At 42.7% G+C, this 27,936-nt stretch overlaps 1 protein-coding gene across 1 annotated transcript; it reads right to left on the bottom strand.

Annotated features, from left to right (window-relative positions):
* On the bottom strand, positions 1-27,859 carry LOC309382265 (uncharacterized protein). The gene is made up of 5 exons (XM_081933857.1): positions 27,776-27,859; positions 24,643-24,921; positions 22,543-22,638; positions 10,273-10,368; positions 1-128 (listed from the first exon to the last, which is right to left on the bottom strand). The coding sequence occupies exons 1-5, from the start codon at positions 27,849-27,851 to the stop codon at positions 40-42; spliced, it is 636 nt and encodes a 211-aa protein (XP_081789983.1). The 5' UTR covers positions 27,852-27,859; the 3' UTR covers positions 1-39.
* Between the last annotated feature and the right edge of the window lie 77 nt (positions 27,860-27,936).

A 27,936-nucleotide genomic window follows, 5' to 3' on the forward strand; every position in this document is an offset into this window, starting at 1 on the left:
GACCACTGATGCATATATAAGCAAGGTTCAGAGGTTCGCCTAGGATTGGTTGCCTGTTGGGTTTTCCGTTGCTGGTGATTCAAAATAGCATAGGAGACTTAATCCAGTTGTTCCCCAGCATCCAGGGTCTAGAAAGAAAAAGAAAGGCTTAGAAGGCATACTTTCCTTATGTGTTGCAATACAAGCACATGAGGGGATGTAATGGTGGGTGGGAATGAGCTTGCAAGGGGAAGAGATGCTGCCTAGGGAACAAGCAGATAAAAGGAGGGGGAGCCTGCAGATTCATTCATTCATTTATTAGATTTGTTAGCCGCTCCCTCTCCTCGAAGGGACTTGGGGCAGCGTACAATCAAAGATAAATATTATATGTTGCATGGAGGAGGTATAAAAACTCATAACACAATATCACATTTCATAAATTAATACAATAACAATAAGTTTAAAATAACCTTAAAAACTACCCTAAGATTTAAAAAATTGCCAGGAGGATTAGGGAATAGAGTTGTAGTTAAGCCAGGCCAGCTAGTTAGAACAGGTGGGTCTTGAGTTTCTTGCGGAAGGAGCGGAGATCAGTGGTAGTCCTAATGTCGGGGGGGAGGTCATTCCAGAGGGCTGGGCCCATCACAGAGAAGGCCCTACTCCTGGGCGCCGCCCGCTGGCACTGCTTAGTGGACGGCACCCGGAGGAGTCCCTCTCTGTGAGAGCGAATTGGTTGCAGGGATGTATGGGGTAGGATGCGATCCCGCAGGTAACTAGGTCCTGTGCCATGGAGCGCTTTAAAGATGGTAATCAGCACCTTGAAACGCACCCGGTAGACCACAGGAAGCCAGTGCAGCTCGCTCAGGAGAGGTGTTACATGGGAGTATCTAGTACTCCCCATAATTGCCCGCGCGGCTGCATTCTGGACCAGCTGTAGTCCTCGGGTGCATCTCAAGGGGAGCCCCATGTAGAGAGCGTTGCAGTAGTCCAGACGGGACGTCACCAGCGCATGAGTGACTGTGCGAAGGGCATCCCGGTCCAATAGGGGGTGCAATTGGCGCACCAGGCGAACCTGGTGGAACGCCCCCCTCGCCACGGCTGCCACATGGTCATCCGACAGCCGGGCATCTAGGAGGACGCCCAAATTGCGCGCCCGCTCCACGGGGGCCAGTTGCTCGCGCCCAATGGCCAGTGATGGAATCCACTGGTTGAACCGGGGGGCCGGTAGCCACAGCCACTCCGTCTTGGAGGGGTTGAGCTTAAGTCTGTTGCCTCCCATCCAGACCCGTACGGCTTCCAAGCACCGGGACATCATTTTGACGGCCTTGTTGGGGTGGTTCGGGGTGGAGATGTACAGCTGCGTATCGTCAGCGTACAGATGGTATCCCACCCCAAAACCACGAATGATCTCACCCAGCGGCTTCATATATGTGTTGAACAGGAGAGGCGAGAGGACCGACCCCTGCGGCACCCCACAAGTGAGCGGCCTCAGGGTCGACCTCTGCTCCCCTGCCAACACGCATTGCGTCCGGTCGGAGAGGTAGGAGCAGAACCACCGCAAAACTGTGCCCCTTACTCCCAGCCCCTCCAGCTGGTGCAATAGGATACCATGGTCGATGGTATCAAAAGCCGCTGAGAGATCTAATAGGACCAGGATAGAGGAACAACCCCTATCCCTGGCCCTCCAGAGATCATCCACCAACCCAACCAAGGCTGTCTCTGTGCTGTGACCGGGCCGGAAGCCGGACTGGCGCGGGTCTAGATAATCGGTTTCTTCCAGGTGACGTGGGAACTGTTGCGCCACCACACTCTCTACAACCTTCGCTAAAAAGGGAAGGTTGGAGACAGGACGGTAATTAGCTAGCTCAGTTGGGTCCAGAGAAGGCTTCTTGAGTAAGGGCCTCACGACCGCCTCTTTCAAGGCAGCCGGTAAGGACCCCTCACTCAGTGAAGCGTTCACTAGCCCTAGGAGCCAGCCTCATGTGACCTCCCAGGATGCCAGTACAAGCCAGGAGGGACACAGGTCCAATAAACATGTGGTGGCTCGCAGTCGCCCACATAACCTGTCCAAATCCTCGGCAGCAACAGAGTCAAACTCCTCCCAGAATGGTCTCTCAAGACCCGCCTCCGACATCCCCTCTAGACCACTGAGGGGGACCCATTCACTCCGGATTTGAGCGATTTTGTCCTGCAGATATTCCCCAAATTCCTCTGCCCTTCCCTGTAAGGGGGCTTCCCGCGGCCTCTGAGACAAGAGGGAGCGGGTCACCCGAAACAGGGTGGCAGGGCGGTTGTCTGCGGACGCAATAAGAACGGCACAATGTCGATGCTTGGCCACTCTTAATGCCACAAGGTAGGTCCGCAAATAGGCTCTTACCTGTGTTCGGTCAATGAACAATGGGCCGAGAAAGAAGTTTAGAAAGGATCCATCCTAACTTCTCAGGTGGTAAAAAGAGACAGTGGGAATGGGTGCTTTGCACGTTTTTTTTTTTTTTTTTTTATAAATGTTTATTTATTTTTCTTTAAAAAGACAAGACAACACATAAGGTACAAGAGCAGGGAAGTAAAAAAAAACACATTTTCATCAAGCATGTCGTTTGGTTACAAGTTTTTGTGCGATGGTTTTTACAATTAAGGATGCGTTCACTAATTATCCATTAAATATAGTTAAATATTTCATTGAGCATTGCATGTTCAAGTTACCATAGTATTCTTTCTTTTATGACAACCCTTATTTCTTTATCTCTACAATTATGTACTAAGTAGCAATAGGTCTTTATAAAATTGTATCACCATTCTCTCAAAGATAAAAGTGGAGATTAAGTCAAAGAAAAAAAGAAACTCATTACTTCATATAAGACATTTCTATTTTCCATTAATCTTAAAGTTTCCAATCATCCTCAACTCCAAATTTAATTTCCCATTATTATTTGTCAATCCATGTAGTCATTAAATATTTTAATCTATATTCACATCCATTGTTCATTACATCATCATTATTCCATTTTATATTATAAAATAGTCACCAGCCATAATCATACCTAACAATTTAAATCATCTCACTCTTATATATTAAATACATTATTATTCTTATCTCGTATAAGTAAATGGTCTATTTCATAATAAAGGCTTAATATGTATAGAAAGAGAAAAAAAAAAGAGAGAAAAAAGAGAGAGATTTTTTCAGAACATTAAGTATAACTTTCTATTATTATTACATATAAGATAGGGTAAAGAAAAAGAAAAGATTCACTTCCAAGTTTTTTTATCCAACCATTGATAAAACAAGTCCCATACTTTATAAAATTGCTCATCCTCTAATTCTCTAATTTCAAATGTAAGTTTACTCATTTCTGCACAGTTCATTATCTTCCGAACAATTTCCTCCTCTGTTGGTACTTTCTCATTTTTCCAGTATTTAGCAAATACAATTCTAGCAGCTGTTAAGACATTTATGATCAAATATTTCAAGTCTTTATTGTATGTTTCTGGTATTATTCCCAATAAGAAAAGTTCTGGTTTCAAGTCTATATGTTTATGTATCATTTTCTCCAGCCACATGTGTATTTTAGTCCAGTATCTCTTAGCTTCAGGACAAGTCCACCACATGTGGTAATATGTGCCCGGTGTATGTTGACATTTCCAGCATTTTTCAGACTTATTCTTCGACATTCTTGCTATTCTCGATGGGGATAAATGCCACCTATAAAACATCTTATACAAGATGCGCTACCACGGGTTTTCTGGTTACTCCAGATGACCCGTTGAATCCTGATCGTTTGGACGGTCCATTGGACCCAAGCTGTCCCGAAGAGACAGTGGGAGGTAAGGGGAAATTTTCGCAAAGTCTCTGGAAACCCTGGTGAAACCCCTTTTTGCCTGCGGTCAGGAGCCAGCCCCCGGGCTGCCAAAGCGGCTGACGGCTCCGTGAAGCAAGAGCAGGAGAGAGAGAAAGCATGCCGTGGTTTGGTGAGAGTACTTGAAGAAAGCTTTTCTTTTTTGCTTAAATTATACAGAGGACACTCTTAATTTGGAAGATTAAAGGAAATAGAAAATAACCGAAGACTTAGCGGCGGGTTTGAATAGAGCTAATTGAAACCATTTGGGCTTTTTGTTCTTCCCTTTTTATTTACTGGAAACCAGACGGGACTTTCATTACTGTTGTTACAATTGCGGTTGAAGCTCTCTTTATTTTTAACCCCCCCTTCCTTATTTTTTCTTTTTTTTTTAAAGCGACTTTATCAGAGCCTTTTTTCTTATATACCTTTTAATGCCTGAAAGATTTTTTTTTTTTCCTCTTTGTGCTGAGCTTAACTTTCTCTTTTAGGCAGCGCTTCGAGGGGCTAGGGACTGGATACATTTTAACACTGTTACTTTAACACTGCCATCTAGCGGACTTTGAAACATTGTTGCCAATTCCTACAGCTGGGATTATTTTGAGAAAAAGACATTTATTCAAGGTCAGGACCTGATAAGAAGCAAGGAACACAGATGGTTTTTGCAGGCTGTTCCTTGTGGAGCTGTAAGGTCTGGAAACTTATCTTGGAAGACTGATAAGAGAAAACTGGAGTGACTTTGGAAATTACACCAAGTGTTTATACTATTCTCCTGGGGATGTGATGACTTTTTCCCTTTTCTAGTTGGTGCGTGTGTTTTTTGTTTCTTTCTTTCTTTTTTTTTTTTTTGAAGTCCTGGAGCCTGGAAGCGCTGAACAATTTTTTCCTTCTTTTTTTTTCTTCCTTGGTCTGCAATTTTTTCTTTTTCCATTTTTCTTATTTCCCCTTTTTTTTTTCTTCTTGAAATAACAGAGATACATTTTTTTTTCTCTCCTCCCGCTCCATTTACCCACCCTTATTTTTCTTATACAGATTGTCTTTTTCTTTCCCTTTCCACTCACTTTCTCTTTGTGCCCCTCTCCCTCTTCTGCCTCTCTCTTATATCCTATATCAAACCTTGCTTTCTCCCCCTATTACTTTTATCTAACTACCATACACTCTCTTCCCCTATTTCCCCCCCTCTTCCTCTTTTCCCCTCTTTTCCCCTTTCTACCTTCTTTTTTTTTTTCTAGTGTTAACTGCAATTGGACTGAACCACAAAACGAAGAAGAAGAGAGAGTAAAATAGCAAGATGAGTAGAAAGCCAACACCAGTGGGTTCTACAACAACAACCCCTGCCTCCTCACCGGCAGGAGGACAAAGATCAATACAATCTATGATCCAACAGGAAAAAGAGAAGACCATATCATTAGATTCAATTATGCAAGCAATACAGAAACTTCAAACAAGCTCTGATGAAAAATTTGATACACTTGTAAAGAAGTTGGACAATGTGGAAACGAAGATGGAGAACATAGAAAAAAAAACAGACGAAGCAGAGAGAAATATAAAAGATATACAACAGTGGGTCAAAAAACAAGAAGATGTTATGCAAAAAATTGCTGAAAGAGAGAAGCAGAGAGAGAAGAGGGACGAAGAGTTTGATTCCAGATTGAATGAAGTGGAAACAGAAAGCAGTGTAATAATTGGACTGGAGATGGAGCGCTCTGAATATTTTTTGAGGTTTCAAAATATAGTAGAAGAAAAGGGTGAAAATCTGCCACAAATAATATCCGAAATTCTCATAGAAATATTAGGGATACCTGAGGAGAAGATAATGGACGGGATAGATGAGACATTTCGAGTTAACACAAGATATGCAACGAGGAACTCCCTCCCAAGGGAGGTCCATGTAAGATTTACGAAAAAAGCACTAAAACTACAAATCCTGCAAAACACAAGAGATAAAAAACTGCAATACAAAGGCAAGGAGATTGCAATTCTTAAGCAAATACCAAGACGGGTGAGAGAGAAAAGAAGAAAATATCAATTCTTGACTACAGCCTTACTTAAAATAGGAGTTAACTATAGATGGTTGATTCCGGAAGGCCTCATGTTTGTATGGAAAGGACAGAGATATAGAATTGATACAATTGAGAAGGCAGAAGCTTTCTACACAGAACATTTGAGAGGAAAGCCAGAGAAGCCTGGAAATGAAGAGCCACCGGTGCAACTGCTGGATCTACCCATAACCGAAATTGAGAGGACAGAGGGTGCTGTAGGTGGAATTGACATTGAAGAAGGTGCTGTTGGGGGTGTAGAGAGTAGAGCACAACGGGAACCAAGATCAACTAGAGCTATAAATCCTATATATAAAACATAAGGATGGAAGGAATAAAATTACTCTCAATTAATATAAATGGACTTAATTCGCCATGTAAACGAACGAAAATATTCCATAAATTAGGAAAATTAAAATTAGATATAATTTGCTTACAAGAAGTACATATTCAACAAAGTAATAGTCATTTATTAGTACAACCAAAACTGGGAAAAAACTTTACTTCGTTAGCGGACTGTAAACAAAGAGGTGTGACCTTCTACATTAAAGATAAAATCCCTGCGAAACAAATCTACACAGACGAAGATGGAAGAATTTTAATGGTGGAAATAATGGACAATGCTAGGAAAATACTGCTAATTGGAATCTATGCCCCTAATGAAAAACAAGATGACTTTTATAAAAAAATCCACAAGAAAATTTCTGATCTAGACTATGCTGACATTTGCATGATGGGAGACTTCAATGGTATTGTAGACCAGAAACTGGACTATAAGACCCACAAAACAACAAAACAAAATAGAAAAACACTCCCAAAGTCCTTCTTCAGGATGATGGATGAAATAAATCTAAAAGATGTGTGGAGAGAAAGGAACCCCATTAAAAAACAATATACCTTTTATTCAAATAGACACTCATCGTTCTCTAGAATTGATATGATTTGGGCTTCAACGGGCATATCCAGCAGCGCACTAGATGTGGAGATTGAACCAAACATCTGGGCAGACCACAATCCAATGGCAATAGGTTGGAGACAACAAAGAAGAAGATCGAGATGGACACTAGATAACAGGATATTGAAAGAGAAAGAATTTGTAAAGAAAATGGAAAAAGAATTGACTTTCTTCTTTAAAGAAAACAAAAAAGAAGATACGTCTTTACAGAATCTTTGGGATACAATGAAGGCCTTTTCTAGAGGTTTGATAATAGACTATATAAGAAAGAGAAACTTAAAGAAAAGACAAGTGTCTAAGGATCTAGAAAAAGATTACAGCACATTGGAAAAAGAATTACAGAAATTTCCACAAAAGAAAGAGATTAAAATAAAGATGGACACAATAAAACACAAACTTGACCTATTGGAAAAGGAGGACCTGGCCCAAAAAATCAGAGGCGCCAAACAGAACTATTTTGAAAATGCAAATAAACCAGGCAGATGGCTGGCTTATAAACTGAGAAAAGAAAGAGAGACCAAGAAAATACTACAACTAAGAGATGAACAAGGACAATTGCATCATGGAAATATGGAAAAAAGGAAAATTATTCAAGATTACTATGCCAAGTTGTATGAACAAGAGAACATAGAAGAGAAAGAAGTGAAACAATATTTACAAAACGCCAAACTCCCCCAAATACCAAATGATACTAGAACTATATTTGAAGATAAAATAACAATGATGGAATTAACTGAGGCCCTTAAAAGACAAAATAATGGGAAGGCCCCGGGACCGGATGGCCTTCCTGTGGAATTCTATAGAACATTAGAAAAATCCTTGGCCGTTCCATTACTAGAAGTCATGAATGAAGTAATGATTGAAAGTAAAATACCTAATTCATGGTTGGAGGCATATATTACATTAATACCCAAAGAGGAGGCAGACCATACGCAAATTAAGAACTATAGACCTATCTCCTTGTTGAACTCAGACTATAAACTATTTGCCTCAATACTGGCAGAGAGACTGAAAAAATACCTAAATGGGTTTATCCACTCGGACCAAAATGGTTTTTTACCAAAGAGGCAAATTAGAGATAACATAAGGACAATTCTAAATACCTTAGAATATTATCAGGCCCACTCTGAGAAGCAAATGGCTTTGATTTTCTTGGATGCGCAGAAAGCCTTTGATAACGTGAATTGGACATTTATGACTCAACAAATGGAACAAATGAATTTTGGTAAGAATTTTATTCAAGCCATACAAACGATATATCACAAGCAAACAGCCAAGATAATGATAAATGGAGAGCTGACGGATCCAATTGAAATTAAAAGAGGTACGAGACAAGGCTGTCCACTGTCACCACTGCTTTTTGTTTTAACATTAGAAGTACTAAATAGAAAGATTAGAGAAGAGGAAGAAATAAAGGGAATGACCATTAAAAAGGAAGAATACAAGTTGCAAGCATTTGCTGATGACTTAGTCTTCATTCTTGAGGAGCCATTTCAATCTGCACCTAAACTGATAGGAGAAATCGAGGCGTATGGAAAAGTTGCAGGTTTAAAAATAAACAAAGACAAAACAAAGATTTTAACAAAAAATATATCCCGAAAACAAAAAGAAGAATTGGCGGAAAATTTGGAAATGCAAATCACAAATAAAGTTAAATATTTGGGGATTCACCTAACAGCCAAGTGCAGCACTCTCAAAGAAGATAATTATATTAAATTGAAGCAACAAATTGTAACAGACTTGGCGAAATGGAAGAATCTTCAATTATCAATGATTGGTAGAATCGCAACAATGAAAATGAATATCTTACCTAGACTGTTATATCTGTTTCAGACTATTCCAATTAAGTTGGGGAAAGGATATTTTGAAGAATTAAATAAAATAGTGTTGAAATTTATATGGCAAGGGAAAAAAGCAAGAATAAAATGTAAATTGTTACAAGATTCCAAATCAAGGGGAGGGTGGGGTTTACCTGATTGGGAGTTATACTATCAGGCAGCTAGTCTGATGTGGATCAAGGAATGGATAATGCTAAGAAATGATAGGCTTTTGAATCTAGAAGGTCATGACTTGCTGTTGGGATGGCATGCATACTTATGGTATAAAGGAACTAAAAAACATGGTTACTTTAGAGACCATTCTATAAGAGAGGCTCTGTTATTAAACTGGCAGAAGGTTAAGAGGTCGCACTACTTGAAAATTCCAGTCTGGATATCAACTATTGAAGCCTTTTCATATCCAATAATATTTAAAAGGGAAGAAGCAGTTAGATATGCTGAATTATTGAATGCAGAGGGTGAACTTAAATCTATACAAGAATTGAAACAAGAAGGTATTGAACTCAATTGGTACTCATATGTGCAAATACATTCTAGATACAATGAAGATCGAAAAAATGAGGGTTTTTATGATAAACTGACTGAATTAGATAAAATTTTAACAGGTAACGATGAAAAATTAATTAAAAAATTTTATGATTATTTATTAGAGGTGAAATTATATGAAGAACAAGTGAAAGGAACTATGTTAGCCTGGGGAAAAAACTTTGGACATGGGATTGATTTAGAAAAATGGCAAAAATTGTGGACTCAAAATTATAAAATGACAATGTCAACTACATATAAAGAAAATTTGTATAAGGGTGCTTTGCACGTTGAGATTTGCAAGGTTGATGTTAGCCTCTCAAGTACTAAGCTCCTTCTGAAAGCACAAATCTCTGGGGCAGATCCTTTCTATGATTCAGTGGTGGTATTCAAACATTTTTACTACCGGATCTGTGGTCGTGGCCTGGTGGCCTGGTGGGCATGGCCTGGTGGCCTGGTGGGCGTGGCAGGGGAAGGATACTGCAAAATCCCCATTCCCTTCCAATCAGCTGGGACTCGGGAGGCAGAGAATAGATGGGGGCGGGCCAGTCAGAGAGGGTATTTACCAGTACTCCGAAATACTCAAAATTTCTGCTACTGGTTCTCCAAAACTGGTCAGAACCTGCTGAATACCACCTCTGCTATGATTCTTTCACAAATTCATAGATTTCATAGCTTCTTTCTGTGGGGAAAAAATCTTTAACTTCTTTAAGCCAGCCTATGTTCATATCCTATTTTGTTTTTTCTTAATTATCTTTCACTCTGCAATTAGGGAAAGTAAAGAGATATACAAGTCTTTTCTCTTGGATTATAAAAAACCTTCCTGGACCAATATTAAAAGTTTTCTAATTTTGTCACCTATTCCTAGCAAACTTCAAGTTTCTCTTTAAACCACAGGGTCTAAAAATGTGCTTTGCTTATCTCTCTGATACTATTGTCCATTATCTTTTATTGAGAAGTTTTTTATGCTGCTCTCTGAAAATGAAGGCAATGCAGTCATAACATGAGGCTTACAGACCATACTTAGTATACTAAGTATTTAGAACACTATTTATCCACTTTTCTCTAACCATGTTTATTACAATATTATCTCCACTTACTTTTTCTTCTTTTGTACCATACCGCGAGCAGCAGTGACAAGACAAGCAGGAAAAGGCCCACAGCCATACGTACCCATATGTATGAGTTAATAATATCTGTAAAGCCAAAACATTTGTGTTTTATTCTTCATTTTTCATTTCAAACAGCCCTACTTTCTCTGAGTTTCTGTATCAAATCCAAAAAACAATGGCTACTATAGATTAACATGACTTTTCTCACGGTTTTTATAAGATACAGTAAATGATTTTTTTTGTAAAATTAAATCATTCTTCTCATTAACTGTTCTAATTCAATTCAATTCAATTTATTAGCGCTTATAGACCGCCCCCTCTCCTGAAAGGGACTCGGGGCGGTGTACAGTCCATGTCAAAGAACAAAATTAAAACAATTAAAATTACTAAATGGACAATATATATATACAAATATAAAATAGATGGATAAGAGGAGGATAAAAGATGTGCAGGACTGTATTGCTAATAAATAATTAAAATAAACAGACATTAAAATCCCAATACCCAATAAAATTAAGTCTACAGAATAATCCCCTTAAAAACCAGTAAAAATATAAATGCTAGGAGATAGGCGTTGAAATTATGCCAGGCCAGCCAGTAGGAACAGGTGAGTCTTTAGTTTCTGCCGGAAGGAGCGGAAGTCGGTGGTGGTTCTAATGTCGGGGGGGAGGTCATTCCAGAGGGTTGGGCCCATCACAGAGAAGGCCCTACTCCTTGGCGTCGCCCGCTGGCATTGCCTAGCGGACGGCACCAGGAGAAGCCCTTCCCTGTGAGAGCGAATTGGCCGCTGGGATGTATGTGGGAGGACGCGATCCCGCAGGTAACTGGGCCCTATGCCATGGAGCGCTTTAAAGATGGTGGTCAAAACCTTGAAACGCACCCGAAAGACCACAGGCAGCCAGTGCAGCTCGCGCAGGAGCGGTGTTACATGGGAGTACCTGGTACTCCCCATGACTGCCCGCGCGGCTGCGTTCTGGACTAGCTGCAGTCTTCGGGCGGGTCCCAAGGGAAGCCCCATGTAGAGAGCATTACAGTAGTCCAGGCGAGACGTCACCAGTGCATGAGTGACCGTGCGTAGGGCCTCTCGGTCCAGGAGGGGGCGCAATTGGCGCACCAGGCGAACCTGGTGGAACGCCCCCCCCTTGCCACGGCTGCCACATGGTCATCCATTGACAGCCGGGCATCTAGGAGGACGCCCAAATTGCGCGCCCGTTCCACAGGGGGCAGCTGTTCGCCCCCTATGGCCAGCGCTGGAATCAGCTGGCTGAACCGAGGTGCCGGTAGCCACAGCCACTCAGTCTTGGAGGGGTTGAGTTTGAGTCTGTTGTCCCCCATCCAGACCCCGACGGCTTCCAAACACCGGGACATCACTTCGACAGCCTCACTGGGGTGGTTTGGGGTTGAAACGTACAGCTGAGTATCATCAGCGTACAGATGGTACTCAACCCCAAAACCACGGATGATCTCCCCCAGCGGGGGAGTTCTGTATATTATAGCTCTGCCAACTAAGTCATTATGTCCTGGTTTGATTTTATAGGAGTATATAAATATGTGCTCATTGATAAATTATGGTGAGAAACATATCTACTATTTAGATAAACTTTTGAGCATCCTTTCTCACTGACAAACCAGTTGTTGATTCTGCATGGTGATTCAACAACATCTGCCCCTTACAGAGATTATTTTGATAGATAAACCCTCTTGGGCAATTAAGTAGGAGTTAAGTAGAAAATCCTTTATTATAAGCATTTTAAAATAAAGTAACTGGGACAGGGTAAGTTAATGGAGGACAAAAAGGACTTAGACACAATTGATTAAGGTAGATTAATCAAGCAATGGCGGTCTGCCCTTGAGCTCCGTATGTTTGCGGGGCTCGTTTGAGAGAGCAGGGATGCTACCGGTCCTCTGTGCCATCTTCGAGGACCGGGTCCAGTAAGCGACCACCTTGGCTTTTCATCGCGACCCAAATGGGTCTCCAGGGTGGTCTGGCGACCAAGAAGAATGGAGAAACGCGAGAGTGAGAGAGTGAGAGAGCGGGAGAACGGGAGAGTGAGTCAGCGCCGGCCAGCTGCTGTCAGCTGCTGTGGGAGACGCTGTAGGAGACGCTGGACGTGAGACGGCTGGGTGAAGTCGGCTGGTGCGTTTGGTGGCGTTCGGGGGCATGCGGGCTGATGTCGGCGCTGGCGGTGTCTCGGGGGGCCGGGAGCCTGGAGCTAGGAGCCCTGGAGGCAGTCCGAAGCGCCGGAGGCCGGCGGGAAGATTGGAGGCCAGCCGGGGCGCTGGAGGCCGGCGGAAATGGCGCCTGGAGCTTGGAGCGGCGGCTTGAGACACCGAGCACGCAGGGAATGGTGAATGGCAGATGCTGGCCTGTGGTGAGAACGGAGGAGAGCGGAGGAGCGACGGAAGAGGCTCTCAGCACTGGAGGCCGGACAGGAATCAGGGGGCTCGCTGGTGGCTAGCAGGAGGCTTTCAGTGCCAGAGGTCTGGCAGGAGAACCATCTGCCTCCTGCTGGCCGCCTACCTTGTTTTGACCATCTGCCCCCTGCTGACCACCTACTAACCATCTGCCCCCTGCTTACCACCTATTTACCACCTGCCCCCTGCTTACTATCTACTGACCATCTGCCCCCTGTTTACCACCTATTGACCATCTGCCCCCTGCTGACCACCTACTGGCCACCTATCATTTACCATCAGCAGACTATCTGACTATCTGACAAGCTCACCATCCCCACCTAGGACTTTGGCCTTTCGGCACCTGACTGGTCCAGTTTACCACCTGTACCCAAGCTCTGGTTTTCTGCATCTTACTGGATTCAGTGCATTATGTACTATATATTTTAACATCTGTAGCACCCTTAATCGATCTGAGGCCCTGCTGAATTATGGCCTATCATATACTCGAGGGCAGACCTGATCTTTCTGCGGGAGTCCCCCCTCTCGCAAGTATGGCCCTCTGCCCTTTCGAGGGCCCACCTTGATGAGGGATTTATCAATCCAGAGAGGTGGAGGAAGCGAAAACTTAGGGGTTTTTTAATGAAATGTTATATACATGTCCTAGATGGTTCCGCCCCAGGCGCCTGATGGAACCTGATAGGTTCCAGATGGAGCTTGGGCCACTTCTTGTAGTCCTGACCCGCTCCCGGATGGACGACCTGTTGGCCGCATGGAACAGTGCGGCTGCCGGGGCCTTGGACCGGGTTGCGCCTTTGCGGCCTCTCCTGCGGCAGCGATCCACCCAGGCCCCTTGGTTTACCGAGGAGCTGAGGGTAATGAAGCGCCACAAGAGACGCCTAGAGAGCAGATGGAGATCTTCACGCTCTGAATCTGACCGAACACAGGTGAGAGCCTATTTACGGACCTACCTTGTGGCATTAAGAGTGGCCAAGCGTCAATATTGTGCCGCTCTTATTGCATCCGCAGACAACCGCCCTGCCGCCCTGTTTCGGGTGACTCCCTCCTTTTACAGAGGCCGCGGGAAGCCCCGTTGCAGGGTAGAGCAGAGGAATTTGGGGAATATCTGCAGGACAAAATCGCTCAGATCCGTAGCGAGTGGGTCCCCTTCAGTGGTCTAGGAGGGACGTCGGAGGCGAGTCTTGAGGGACCACTCTGGGAGGAGTTTGACTCTGTTACTGCCGATGATATGGACAGGCTGCGTGGACGACTGCGAGCCACTACATGTTTATTGGACCTGTGTCCCTCCTGGCTTATACTGGCATCCTGGGAGGTCACATGAGGCTGGCTCCAGGAGTTGGTCAACGCCTCCTTGAGAGAGGGGTTCTTGACAGCCATCTTAAAAGAGGCGGTGGTGAGGCCCCTACTCAAGAAGCCTTCCCTGGACCCAGCTATATTAGCTAACTATCGTCCTGTCTCCAACCTTTGCTTTTTGGCGAAGGTTGTAGAGAGTGTGGTGGCACAACAGTTTCCATGCCACTTGGAGGAAATTGATTATCTAGACCCGCGCCAGCCCGGTTTCCGGCCCGGCCACAGCACGGAGATGGCTTTGGTCGCATTGGTGGATGATCTCTGGAGGGCCAGAGATGGGGGTTGATCCTCCATCCTGGTCCTATTAGACCTCTCGGCTGCCTTTGATACCGTCGACCATGGTATCCTATTGCATCGCCTAGAGGGGTTGGGGGTGAGGGGCACCGTTTTGTGGTGGTTCTCCTCCTACCTCTCTGGCCGAGCACAATGTGTGCTGACAGGGGGGCAGAGGTCGACCCTGAGGCCGCTCACTTGTGGGGTGCCGCAGGGGTCGGTCCTCTCGCCTCTCCTGTTCAACACATATATGAAGCCGCTGGGTGAGATCATTCATGGTTTTGGGGTCGAGTACCATCTGTACGCTGACGACACTCAGCTGTACATCTCTACCCCGAACCACCCCAACGAGGCCGTCGAAATGATGCCCCGGTGCCTGGAGGCCGTACGGGTCTGGATGGGCAGTAACAGACTCAAGCTCAACCCCTCCAAGACGGAGTGGCTGTGGTTACCGGTGCCCCGGTTCAACCAGTGGATTCCATCACTGGCCATCGGGGGCAAACAGCTGGCCCCCGTGGAGCGGGCACGCAATTTGGGCGTCCTCCTGGATGCCCGGCTGTCATGTGGCAGCCCTGGCAAGGGGGGCATTCCACCAGGTTTGCCTGGTGCGCCAATTGCGCCCCCTATTGGACCGGAGTGCCCTGCACACAGTCACCCATGCGCTAGTGACGTCCTGACTGGACTATTGCAATGCCCTCTACATGGGGCTTCCCTTGAGATGCACCCGAAGGCTGCAGTTGGTCCAGAATGCGGCCGCGCTGGCAATTATGGGAGGTACTAGGTACTCTCATGTAACACCTCTCCTGCGCGGGCTGCACTGGCTACCTGTGGCTTTTCGGGTGCGTTTCAAGGTGTTGACTATCATCTTTAAAGTGCTCCATGGCACAGAACCTAGGTATTTGCGGGATCGCATCCTGCCCCATACATCCCTGCGGCCGATTCGCTCTCACAGGGAGGGACTCCTCCGGGTGCCATCCACTAGGCAGTGCCAGCGGGCGACGCCCAGGAGTAGGGCCTTCTCTGTGATGGGCCCGACCCTCTGGAATGACCTCCCCCCCGATATTAGAATAACCACCGATCTCCGCTCCTTCCGTAAGAAGCTTAAGACCCACCTGTTCAGCTTAGCTGGCCTGGCCTAACTGTAGTTTTGTGTCCCTCTAGCCTGTATTTTAAATTGTTAGGGGTAGGTTTTTAGGTTGTTTTAATTTTTAATCATACTGTACAGCCTAGTATTTAACTTGATTTTACGGGTATCTAAGAATATTTAATTTTGTATACTGTTTTTATTGTGTGGTCTGTACACCACCCCGAGTCCCTTCGGGGAGAGGGGGCGGTCTATAAATTTAATAAATATATATAAATATATATATATTTGAAGATGCCTTGAAGGACACATCCTCACGACATAGGTTTGCTCATCCATCCATAGCCAAGGATGCTTTAGATTTACCTCATTCAGTGTTGAAGTAGTATTTTCATCTTGCTACATGCCACTTTTGTAGCAACTGTAGTGATGGTGATGAAGTAAGGACTGAGACCTTCTGAGCTCCTAAGAGGCATTTTTGGCTTCTACGAACACCTCCCTCTTTTCTTCCAATTAGTTCTGATTTCTCTCTTATGTCCATTTTAGCTTTTCGAGAGCAAACATGATCAGGCACTGGGGTTTTGTTGTATAATGCTTGATCTGTACCCTAATTAGGCATTACACAAACTCCTTATGTACTGTAGCTCCTTATTTGCACAGTTCTAGCAGTCTCACATATTAGACACAACAACAACAATAAAATAATCCCATGGGTGACAGACAGTTTGTGGGGTGGAGTGTTACTGGTGAAGCAATGAGTCCACCCACCAGTGTTGGTCAGCTGTTTTTAGACACAGCAAGTCAGCAAGAGAGTGTCCTAGAGAGACAGGAGGAAAAGTTGCATTTAAAGCAGCATTGAAAAGATGTCTCAGCCCACAGAAATAATGAGGGGGTAAGACACCCCTAACGCCCCTCAGGGTATGTGTTCTGTTAAGATGCAGTCTGCTGTGCCTTTAAATGGCTTTACTATACTTCCGTAAAATGGCTTCTACTGTAGAGTAGTGGAATTGCCATGGTAACTGTTTCACAGTACTCCACAAGGGGTAAGGGGGGAAATCTAACATTAGAAATTACATTTGGTCCGGACATTTACCCCTATAAATAAATACCCGGGCAACGCCGAATTATCGGCTAGTAAATGATAAAGTACAGGTAATCTTTAACTAGAGATCATTTCTTTAGAGATCTATTTGGAGTTATGATGGGGCTGAAAAAATCCAATCCTTGCACTTACAATCATTTCTTGCACTTATACAATACAATACAATAGTAGAGTTGGAAGGGACCTTGGAGGTCTTCTAGTCCAACCCCCTGCCTAGGCAGGAAACCCTATACCGTTTCAGACAAATAGCTATCCAACATCTTCTTAAAGACTTCCAGTGTTGGGGCATTCACAACTTCTGGAGGCAAGCTGTTCCACTGATTAATTGTTCTCACTGTCAGGAAATTTCTCCTCAGTTCTAAGTTGCTTCTCTCCTTGATTAGTTTCCACCCATTGCTTCTTGTTCTACCCTCAGGTGCTTTGGAGAATAGTTTGACTCCCTCTTCTTTGTGGCAACCTCTGAGATATTGGAATAATGCTATCATGTCTCCCCTAGTCCTTCTTTCTCTTAAGCTAAACATACCCAGTTCCTGCAACCGTTCTTCATATGTTTTAGTCTCCAGTCCCCTAATCATCTTTGTTGCTCTTCTCTGCACTCTTTCTAGAGTCTCCACATCTTTTTTACATCGTGGCGACCAGAACTGAATGCAGTATTCCAAGTGTGGCCTTACCAAGGCATTATAAAGTGGTATTAACACTTCACGTGATCTTGATTCTATCCCTCTGTTGATGCAGCCTAGAACTGTGTTGGCTTTTTTGGCAGCTGCTGCACACTGCTGGCTCATATTTAAATGGTTGTCCACTAGGACTCCAAGATCCCTTTCACAGTTACTACTACTGAGTAAGGTATCACCTATACTGTACCTGTGCATTCCGTTTTTGTTGCCTAAATGTAGAACCTTACTCTTTTCACCATTGAATTTCATTTTATTAGATAGTGCCCAATGTTCAAGTTTGTCAAGATCCTTCTGTATCTTAAGCCTATCTTCTGGAGTGTTGGCTATTCCTGCCAGCTTGGTATCATCTGCAAATTTGATGAGTTCCCCATTTATTCCCTCATCCAAATCATTGATGAAGATGTTGAAGAGTACTGGGCCTAAAACAGAGCCTTGGGGTACTCCACTGCATACTTCCCTCCATGTAGATGCAGTTCCATTGAGAACTACACGTTGAGTGTGGTTGGTCAGCCAGTTACCAATCCATCTGGTGGTGATGCTGTCTAACCCACATTCTTCTACTTTATCTAGTAGTAGGTTATGGTCTACCTTATCAAAAGCCTTACTGAAGTCCAAGTAAACTATATCAACGGCATTCCTCTGGTCCACTAATTTTGTCACATTATCAAAGAATGCAATAAGATTAGTCTGGCATGATCTGTTTTTGACAAATCCATGTTGGCTTTTGGCTATTACTTTGTTTGCTTCTAGGTGTTCGCAAATTCGTTGCTTGATTATTTTTTCCAGAATCTTTCCTGGTATTGAGGTTAGGCTGATAGGTCTGTAGTTTCCTGGATCTAATTTTTTTCCCTTTTTTGAAGATGGGAACCACATCAGCTCTTTTCCAGTCCTCTGGTAGTTCCCTGGTGTTCCAGGATCTCTGAAAGATATAATTCAGTGGTTCTGAGATCTCGTCTGCTAGTTCCTTCAGAACTCTGGGGTGTAATCCATCCGGTCCTGGTGATTTGAACTCATCTAGGGTAGACAGGTGCTCACTTACCATTTTCTTCCCTATTTCAATTTGTGTTCCTAATTTTGTGGTGCTGCTTTTGATAGGTTGGACTGTTTTATCCCTTTGTGTAAAGACAGATGCAAAACATGAGTTAAACAGTTCTGCTTTCTCCCTGTTGCTTGTCACCTTCTTGCCACTTTCTCCTAGCAATGGACCAATTGTTTCCTTAACTTTTTTCTTGTTTTTAACATGTTGGAAGAAGCTTTTTTTGTTAATTTTTACTTTTGTGGCAAGCCTTTCTTCATTGTGAGCCTTAGCTTTCCTCACTTCATCTTTACAGGCTCGGGCTATTTGCTGATATTCTGCCTTAGTTATGTCCCCCTCCTTCCACTTTTTATACTTACTTTTTTTGTCTTTCAGTTTGTCAGATAGTTGTTTATGCAGCCATGCTGGTTTCTTTTGGGAGCTGTTGTTTTTCTTCTTCATTGGTATTGTGTTAGACTGGGCTTTTCTAATCTCATTTTTCAAAATTTCCCAAGCTTCTTGAGTTGTTTTCCCCTCGAGGATTCTCATCCATGGAATTTTTCCCAAGCTCTCTCTAAGTTTATTGAAATTAGCTTTCTTAAAGTCCAAGACTCTAGTTTGACTTTGTTCTACTACTTGTGTTTGGATAATGTTGAATTCCAATATTGCATGGTCACTTGCCCCCAGGGTTCCTATGGCTTCAACACCTTCGTGTTGTTAATAACTTAATAACTTAATTATTGCCGTATCACCGTCATATGGTATGAGATGCTTGGCAATTGGGATGCTTGGCAATCAGCATGGATATATGACAGTTTCCAGTATCCTGTGCTCATGTGATCATGATTTGCAACATGGGGGGGGGGGGTTGTGGCAAAAAAAACCAATTTAGAAGAATGGATTTGCATTTATGACTGTGGCATTAATGGCTGTGGGTTGTCATTAATGGCTGTCATAAAAATGGCCATAAAATCAGGTCTGACATGACTTATGACCACAATGACTTCACAAAAGAAATTCCAGTCCCAATTGTGGTTGTAAGTTGAGGACTACCTATAAATCCAGGAAATGGAAAATCAGAGAGCACGAAGAAGTGCAGTAGGTGTAGGCATGAAGGGGAAAAAAAGACTGTCAGGTTGTTCAGCCATGAAAAGAGAAGTACGAAGGAGAACTTCTCAAATCCCATGAAGGGACATCCCACAGAAGGAAGTCAAAACTTGTTCATTTCTTTCCAAAGTACAAGACATAGAATAATGGAGGTAAGTTGTAATAAGACAGAGTTTGAGCGAAGGTTAGAAAGAAATTCCTAACAATAAGAGCATTTCAGCAATGAAAACAGTGAGGTACTGGGACCTCCTTCATTGGGTATAAGCTGAGACAGTCATTTCCCTGGGATAATTTAATTTGATTTCCTGCCAGTGGTGTCAAAAAAGGGAAGATGGTGATTGCACCACTACAATTGAAGCCCAGCCCCTTTGTGAGTGTGTATCAGTATTGCAAATATATAGAAAGGAGTAGGGCTTTGACAGCATTGTTACATCACCCTCTTTCCTGTTTTGACCACTCCCTGCAAGTAACCCTGATTTCAGCCCAGAGCAAGTTCTTGGGGTCCAGGCCCCGAGTGGAATTTTTCAACAGTAAAATTCTGTGATTCAAAATTCAGTCATAATAATCCCTTGCAAAGATTAAAAGAAAGCTAATGTGCAGCGGACAATCCAAATTGGTAGGAGATGGATATGAAAAGTCATCATTATGAATGTTGAAAATCCGTGTAATACATTTAAGGAATAAAAACCAGGGTCAAATATACAGTAGAGTAGAGTAAGCAGAAACAGAATTCCATCCACCATTAAATCTGCAAAAAGATCCATAACCTCGGGTGTCTTTATCAGTTTTCCATTTCCATCCTATTTTCTGTAAGATCTCAACACACTGGCAAGTAACCACACATAATTGCCTTGGGGCCAGCCAGGTTCTGTGTCCTACAATTTTAGCAATGCAGCTAAACAAAGCAATATTCCTTAAAAACATGCTGGATTTCAAGAACATATTTGATCTTGGTCCTCCACGTAGGCCCAAGAAACAAAATTAGAAAAATTGAGTGACTGAAAATCAATGTTTTGTTTGAAGGTATGACCAGAGGAACAAAGGTAAACTAAATGGGCCAAGTGGGTATTGAGGAGACATTGTCCCAGAGTGAAATTCAGCAGGTTCTGACAGGTTCTGGAGAATCAGTAGCGGAAATTTTGAGTAGTTCAGAGAACCGGCAAATACAACCGTTGGCTGGCCCCAGATTGGGGAGGGAATGGGGATTTTGTAGTATCCTTCCCCTGCCATGCCCATCAAGCCACGCCCAAAGACCCGGTAGTAAAAAAAAAAGAATTTCACCACTGCATTGTCCCCATGTGCTATTTGGGAAGTGAGCATCTTTTGATTAGAGGAACCATAATGGTGGCTATTTTGAGAAGAAGAAAGCTCTCAAGGCAGTCATCATGGTCCTTGCGCAAAGCATACTTCTGCTTTTCCAGACATGCTCACTTGTGGCTGAACATCCAGTCTCTACCTCTGGAAAGTCCTCCACCAGGGATTTCTGAGTGGAGGGATTATACAATCATTAAAAAAAAAACATATGTCTCATTGATTGGAGGGAAGAAATTGGAAACCATGTTAGTTTTGGTCTATATCCTCAAAATCCAACTCAGACCAGGTCTGAGCAATTTTATCTCTCTTTATCCCAATCCTCAGAGCATCCTTGAAGATGTTCATCAGGCCCCTGCCTACAAAATACAAAAAAGAAACCCAGTACTTAATATTGCATATAATAACGGCGGCAAGGATTGCCTATGCCCAGAAATGGAAAAACAAGCTAACTCCAAGTGAAGATGAAATAATAAGAAAGGTGATGGACTGTGCTGAAATGGACAAGCTAACTAAAGAAATCCAGTGAAAAGAAGAATCAGAATTCTATCAGATATGGGATAAATGGTATAGGTCCGTGATGGCGAACCTATGGCACGCGTGCCACAAGTGGCACGCTGAGCCATTTATCAGGGCACGCGAGGCGCTGCCCTGTCAGCTGGCCAGCGCGCATGCACGCGCTGGCCAGCTGGATTTACCTTTTTAAAAGCTATTTTTCACCTTCCCCAGCCTCCAGAGGCTTTATAGGAGCCTGGGGAGGGTGAAAAGAGCCTCCCCCGCCCCTCCGGAGGCTTCAGGGACCGTCCCTGAAGCCTTCGGAACACTTAAAACCACCCTCCGAGCAAACCGGAAGTGACTTCCGGGTTGCTCGGAGGGTCGTTATAAGCATTCCGAAGGCTTCAGGGACCGTCCGAGGCTTCCCTGATGCCTTTGGAGCACTTAAAACTACCCTCCGAGCAACCCAGACGTCACTTCCAGTTTGCTCGGAGGGTGGTTTTAAGCGCTCCGAAGGCTTCAGGGAAGCCTCCGGATAGTCCCTGAAGCCTTCAGAGGGCCTCCAGGGGGTCGGGGGAGGCTCTTTTCGCCCTCCCCAGGCTCCTATAAAGCCTCTGGAGCCTGGGGAGGGCAAAAAAACATGTAAAAATGGGGGGGGGTCGCGCGTTGTGCGCGCATGCGCACTGGGGGGATCGCACATTGCATTATGGGTGTGGCACGCCCACACTCGACCCCCCTGCGCTCCCCCCACTTGTGGCACGCAAGCCAAAAAAGGTTCGCCATCACTGGTATAGGTGGATGGAGGAAAGAAATAAAAATCCTAGGCGATAAATAAGCAGAATGTGGTAGCTCTTACAGATTGTTGTCGGTGTTAAAATGTTTATTCATTGGATAATATAAATACGAATGATTCTGGATAAAAGTACTTTCAAGCAAATGCAGTTAAAGGAGAATGTTGGTATATTGACGGTATAAAGATCTTTGATTTAAAATGCACAATTCAATTTGAATGAAATATAAAGAATGATTGTAGTAATGCACGGAATTTAATTGTAACCAATCGACATGCTAGTTGGAAGAAGTATTGAAGAGTGTTTTGTGTGTGTGTTATCTGTCTAATTAAAACAATAAAATTAAAAAAAAACAAAAAAACAAAAACAAAATCCAACTCAGACCAGGTCTGAGCAATTTTATCTCTCTTTATCACAATCCTCAGAGCATCTTTGAAGATGTTCATCAGGCCCCTCCCTTCCACAAAGGAGTGGTTCAAGATCTGTGTTCTTAGTCCCAAGGATAATTAACCAAAGTTAAACCTAACTATGCTTAGTAGGTTGCAGCTGCTAAGTTTCTCATTGGTTCAACAGCTTATATCAATGGAGTCCGGAGAAAGACAGTCCCCTTTCTTATTTATGAAGGGCAAAAATCAGACCTTTTCTTAGCTCCTGGGACTCTATGGGGGGATTCCCATCTGAACCACTGGACCCTCTGGGTATCATCTTCATGATGGGATTTTTCATCACAGGATCTAAAAAGAATCAAGATTCAAGAAAGAAATTCATTTATTCCTCTGGATTTTAACAATATTTCTTGTGAAATCTCTTAGCAAATACACATTCGCTACACTTCTTCATTTATTGGCAAAGAAAAGAGAATCCCCCCCAAAAAAACAATGGGGATGGAACCCCAGCACCACTCTACACAAAACATATTAAAGGGGGCATGCATAAGCGCACCAGCGTGCCTACCGTCCCTGCCCTACTGTCCCCATTTATTTGTATTCATTTCCTTCGTTCATGTCCATGTTCATATTTATACATGCTATGTTGTTAAGGTGACCAACCGTCCTCCTTTAGGGAGGACAGTCCTTCTTTTGTAAGTTCTGTCCTCCCTTGAAAAGTGTCCTCCTATATATCCTCCTTTTCGATATTTGAAGGCTAATCTGTTGCACCTTATGTGACGTATTTTATTAAACAGTTTTTAATGGTGTTTTTTTACTTCATCGCAAGTATATTGAACAGATATTGAATCTTGTGTTGAATTTTTATCTAAAGAAATGCTAGATATTAAAATAGACAACAATTATCTCTTTGAAGAAATTAGAAGACTGAATGTATATTTAAATTCTGAAAAATTAATACAATGGGGAAATCAACATGTTGAAATTGATAAAAGATGGGTGGATATTTTCAGCCATTTCAAAAATGAACATATTCCATGTGAACATTTATTTATACTTGTTCAATTTAGTTGTGCTGCCCTGGAACTAATGCAGCAGTTGAAAGAGTTTTTTTCAATTGCCAATGATTTTTCGACAAGTGAGAAATCGAGATTGAATGTTGATACTCTAGCTGTAGCACTTGCCGTAAAATTCAATATGAAGGATATTTCTTGTTCAGATATTTCCAATATATTGTTAGAAGATGATACATTGACAAAAAATATTAATTCAATGGAAAAGTACTCATTTAAATAATAATTAACAGGCATGTAAGCATAATTACAATATAAAATGTTGCAAATGTTTTTATTATGCATATATCATATTTTAGTGTATTATTGTTGCAATGAATAAAATATTTCTTTTATTTACGATATATTTTTTCCAATTTATTTGTCCTCCTTTTCATTGTAGAAAAGTTGGTCACCTTAGCATTTTGGACAATAGAACGTGTTTTGTCCTCCTTTTCATTGTAAAAAGTTGGTCACCTTAATGTTGTACATGTTTGACAAACCAATAAATAAATAAATAAAATATGATCCCCCCTCCAATGGACAATAACAGCAAGAACCTAAACTGCCACCAGCTGTTTTCCAACAAGAGAGGCTCGTTCTGCTTTGGGCACACTGCCACACCATGGGAATCGACCTCAAGTTGGTCACATGATCAACTTCAGAGGACAAGCAGAGCCCACCAGTAAAGGTCCTTGCAGGTCCTCTCTTGACCAAGTCCCTTCTCCTCTCCTCTCTCTGCATAAGCAATACTCACATTGCTTATACTGCCCCCGCCCCCTTCCGTGTTTCCAATTTCAGCAGTTGCTGTCAAGGGATAACTTTAAAATATCATCCAAATCTTATGCTTAACCCCGACGATCACTGCAAGTACTCACCATTGGAGCAATATTCTTCAGCATTTACAATTGTTATAATCTGGTGATGGGGTAACTCAAAAGTGCAAATAAGCCTCTGGTCAATATTGCAACATGTGTCTATTCACACTTCTGTCTCTCTATCTCTCCTCATTCTTCTGAACATTAATTTTATTGCTATAACCTATTAAAACAAGAATGATCTGTCTCCTCTTGACTCTCCATCAGCCTTCATGTCAACCTTTCTCTTTCCTTGTCTCTCCTGAAACATTCAATCGTCCCAAGACAGATACTTGCCTATCAAGGGTCTCCGACTGGCCTACTATTTACCAATCTGTACGATTGGTACTAAAAGTTCTGCCCCAGTCCGAGATCTTCCAGAGATTCAATCCATCTCAGATGGGCAAATAGAGAAAAGGAAACATGCTGTTTTGGTGACTTACCTCTGAAAGGCAACTCCAATGATTTACTTGGCATTGACCAGACAAAGGAGCTGCTTGTAAGGTGGTACTGGCAGGTATAACGTTCTGCCACTTTCAACCCTGGTTCATAGAGAGAAAATTTCGTTCCCTTTTCCCCTGGCTCTGCAGCCTGGTAACGAAACGGCTGTCCTGAGTTCATAAGAGCAAAGGTCAGACTAAATTCTGGCCCCTTGCACCTTATGGAGAAGAATGGAAGATTTGTATCTAAAACCTCGATGAAAGGCCTGGTCAGGCTGGGATCTAGAAGGAAGAAAGATTCAGTGAAACCTCAGAGATCCTTGTAGGCAAATATCTCCTGCTTCATTCCGCCACATATAACATCCCTCCCTTTTCAATCTTTTGGCAGTAAAAGGATCATCTTTTCCATTCTCAGTACTTTTTTCTTTCAAATATTTATAAGAAAACTTATTTATTTCTTCCCTATTCTATTATTCTATCCAAGGCCCAAGCACACACATTTCCCTTATCTCACATTCTGTCTCTTCAAAGTGATATACTAAACAATGTTCGCTTACAGAGAATGGCATCTATAAAAGCAAAATGGTATCAAAATGAAGCTATAGGTGCCAGGATGTAAGTGTGCAAATGGCTGCATTGTCTCATGAGGTGAACAACATCTGATGCAAAGATGTAAGTGACCACATTTCTATTTTGCCATCCTCATGCACATGTGGACACGTTTTGTCAGGGGTGAAATTCAGCAGGTACTGGAGAACCGGTAGGGGAAATTTTGGGTAGTTCGGAGAACCGGCAAACACCACCTCTGGCTGGCCCCAGAGTGGGCTGGGAATGGAGATTTTGCAATATCCTTCCCCTGCCACTCCTACCAAGTAACGGCCACAGAACCAGTAGTAAATAAAATTTGAACTTCACCACTGCCCTTTGTCCAACCCAGTGGGTGCTCAAGCATAGATATGGATTTGGCATTTCAAGGACTGTGAAAGAACCTAAGTCACATCAGGGCAAGAAAATGAACCAATTTTAATCTGGATCACATTACACAGAAGGGAAATCTCTTGCAAAAATGCATGGGCATTTTAATTTAAGCAATTTGGCTTTCCATTCAGTCATTACAAACGCTAATTTCCCATCTCCTGGCAAGTGAAAATTTGACTGGGATTTACTGATTAGATTGGTTTGTTGTTATAGAAATGACTTGTTTATACTATTATGCAAAAGTAAAAAAGTTGAGGTTTGATGTTACTGTATTTTTTAAAAATAAATTTTATTTTGTTTGTACAAACTTCACATCTTTGCAACACATTACATTTTTTTTACCTATCTGTTGTGTCTGTTTTATCTCTACCAATAAATCTTTTATAACTATGACTTCATATATTTGTGCATTTACACTATTTCATACATTTTCATTCTATATGTATAATATTATATATGTTCTATGTATAGCAGTTTTTACTACATTTATGTCATTTTGTATAATATATAAAATCTTTTATAACTATGATTTCATATATTTGTGCATTTACATTATTTCATACATTTTTGTCATTCTATATGTAATATTCTATATATTCTATGTGTAACAGTTTTTACTATATTTACATCATTTTGTGTAATATTTATTTGCTATAGTCTATCTTATATTTCAATCTTTTAATCCTTTTCCGGTTTTATAGTTGTCTATTGTTTTGTTGATCTTTCTTCCTTTCTTTTTGCTTTCCTGCTTTTCCCCTTCTTTCCTCTAGCCAATTGTACAATAAATCCCATACAGAGTAGTATTCAGATTCGTCTTTCTCTTTTAGTTCTTTCATGACCCTATCCATCTCTGCACATTCCAATATTTTTTAATTACATTTTCTTCTGTTGGTATATAATTATGTTTCCAGTTTTGTGCAAATATAATTCTCGCTGCCTTAACAATGTGTAAAATTAAGTATCTAGTATTTTTTTCATAATTTCCTTTTATAATCCCTAACAATAATAATTCAGGTTTTAGTGCAATTTGATGTGAAGTAATATCCTCTAGCCCCGTGATGGCGAACCTATGGCACGCGTGCCACAAGTGGCACGCGGAGCCATTTGTCAGGGCACGCGAGGCGCTGCCCTGTCAGCTGGCCAGCGCGCATGCACGCGCTGGCCAGCTGGGTTCACCTTTTTAAAAGCTATTTTTCACCCTCCCCAGGCTCCAGAGCCTTTATAGGAGCCTGGGGAGGGCGAAAAGAGCCTCCCCCACCCCCCGGAGGCTTCAGGGACCATCCCTGAAGCCTTCGGAACGCTTAAAACCACCCTCCGAGCAAACCGGAAGTGACTTCCGGGTTGCTCGGAGGGTCGTTTTAAGGGCTCCGAAGGCTTCAGGGACCGTCCGAGGCTTCCCTGATGCCTTCAGAGCGCTTAAAACGACCCTCTGAGCAACCCGGAAGTCACTTCTGGTTTGCTCGGAGGGTGGTTTTAAGCGTTCCTGGAGCCTGGGGAGGGCAAAAAAATGTAAAAATGGGGGTGGTCGCATGTTTTGCGCGCATGCGCACTGGGGTGGTCGCGCGTTGCATTATGGGTGCGGCACGCCCGCACTCGACCCCCCTGTGCTCCCCCCACTTGTGGCACGCGAGCCAAAAAAGGTTCGCCATCACTGCTCTAGCCAATCTTTTATTTTTTTTCCAATATTTTTCACAGCTGTACACATCCACCACATATGGTAGTATGTTCCATATTGTTTGTTGCATTTCCAGCAGATAGGTGAACACTCCAGGAACATTTTTTCAATTCTCCCTGGTGGAGGGTGCCATCTGTAGAACATCTTGCACATGTTCTCTAAGCCATCGTTACTGTCTTATTCTACTGCACCAAAAGGAGTCAGAAGTCAATGCCTTTTCTTTCTTTCCCCTTCTTTTCTAAACTTTTCCCTTTTCCCTCCCCCATTTTTCCTATTATTTGCTTTTTGTATTTTTGTATTTTATATCATAAATGAATAAAAAGGGCAAAATACAAACAAACAAAAAAGGCAGAGAGCAATTTGCCCAAAATTATCCTATGAGCTTCTCTGGCAGGGAAAGGAAATATTTGGCTGATACAAAATTGTGAAACTCTTTGTAGTGCCAGTTGTGTGAAAATCAAACAATTACTAAGCAGGCATTACCTGTTAGGTTGAGATAGATTTTACCACTTAAATCTGAGCATGACTGTCCATCCAGGCAAGATCTGCAGCAGTACATGCCGCCCTGTGATTTGCTAAGATGGGACAAGGAAAATGCAGCCTGATTGGATGCTGCCTCCTTAGTTGCTACAGTTTTCCCATGA

Source organism: Natrix helvetica, assembly GCF_964273705.1.
Source record: "Natrix helvetica genome assembly, chromosome: Z".
Taxonomy (NCBI): domain Eukaryota; kingdom Metazoa; phylum Chordata; class Lepidosauria; order Squamata; family Natricidae; genus Natrix; species Natrix helvetica.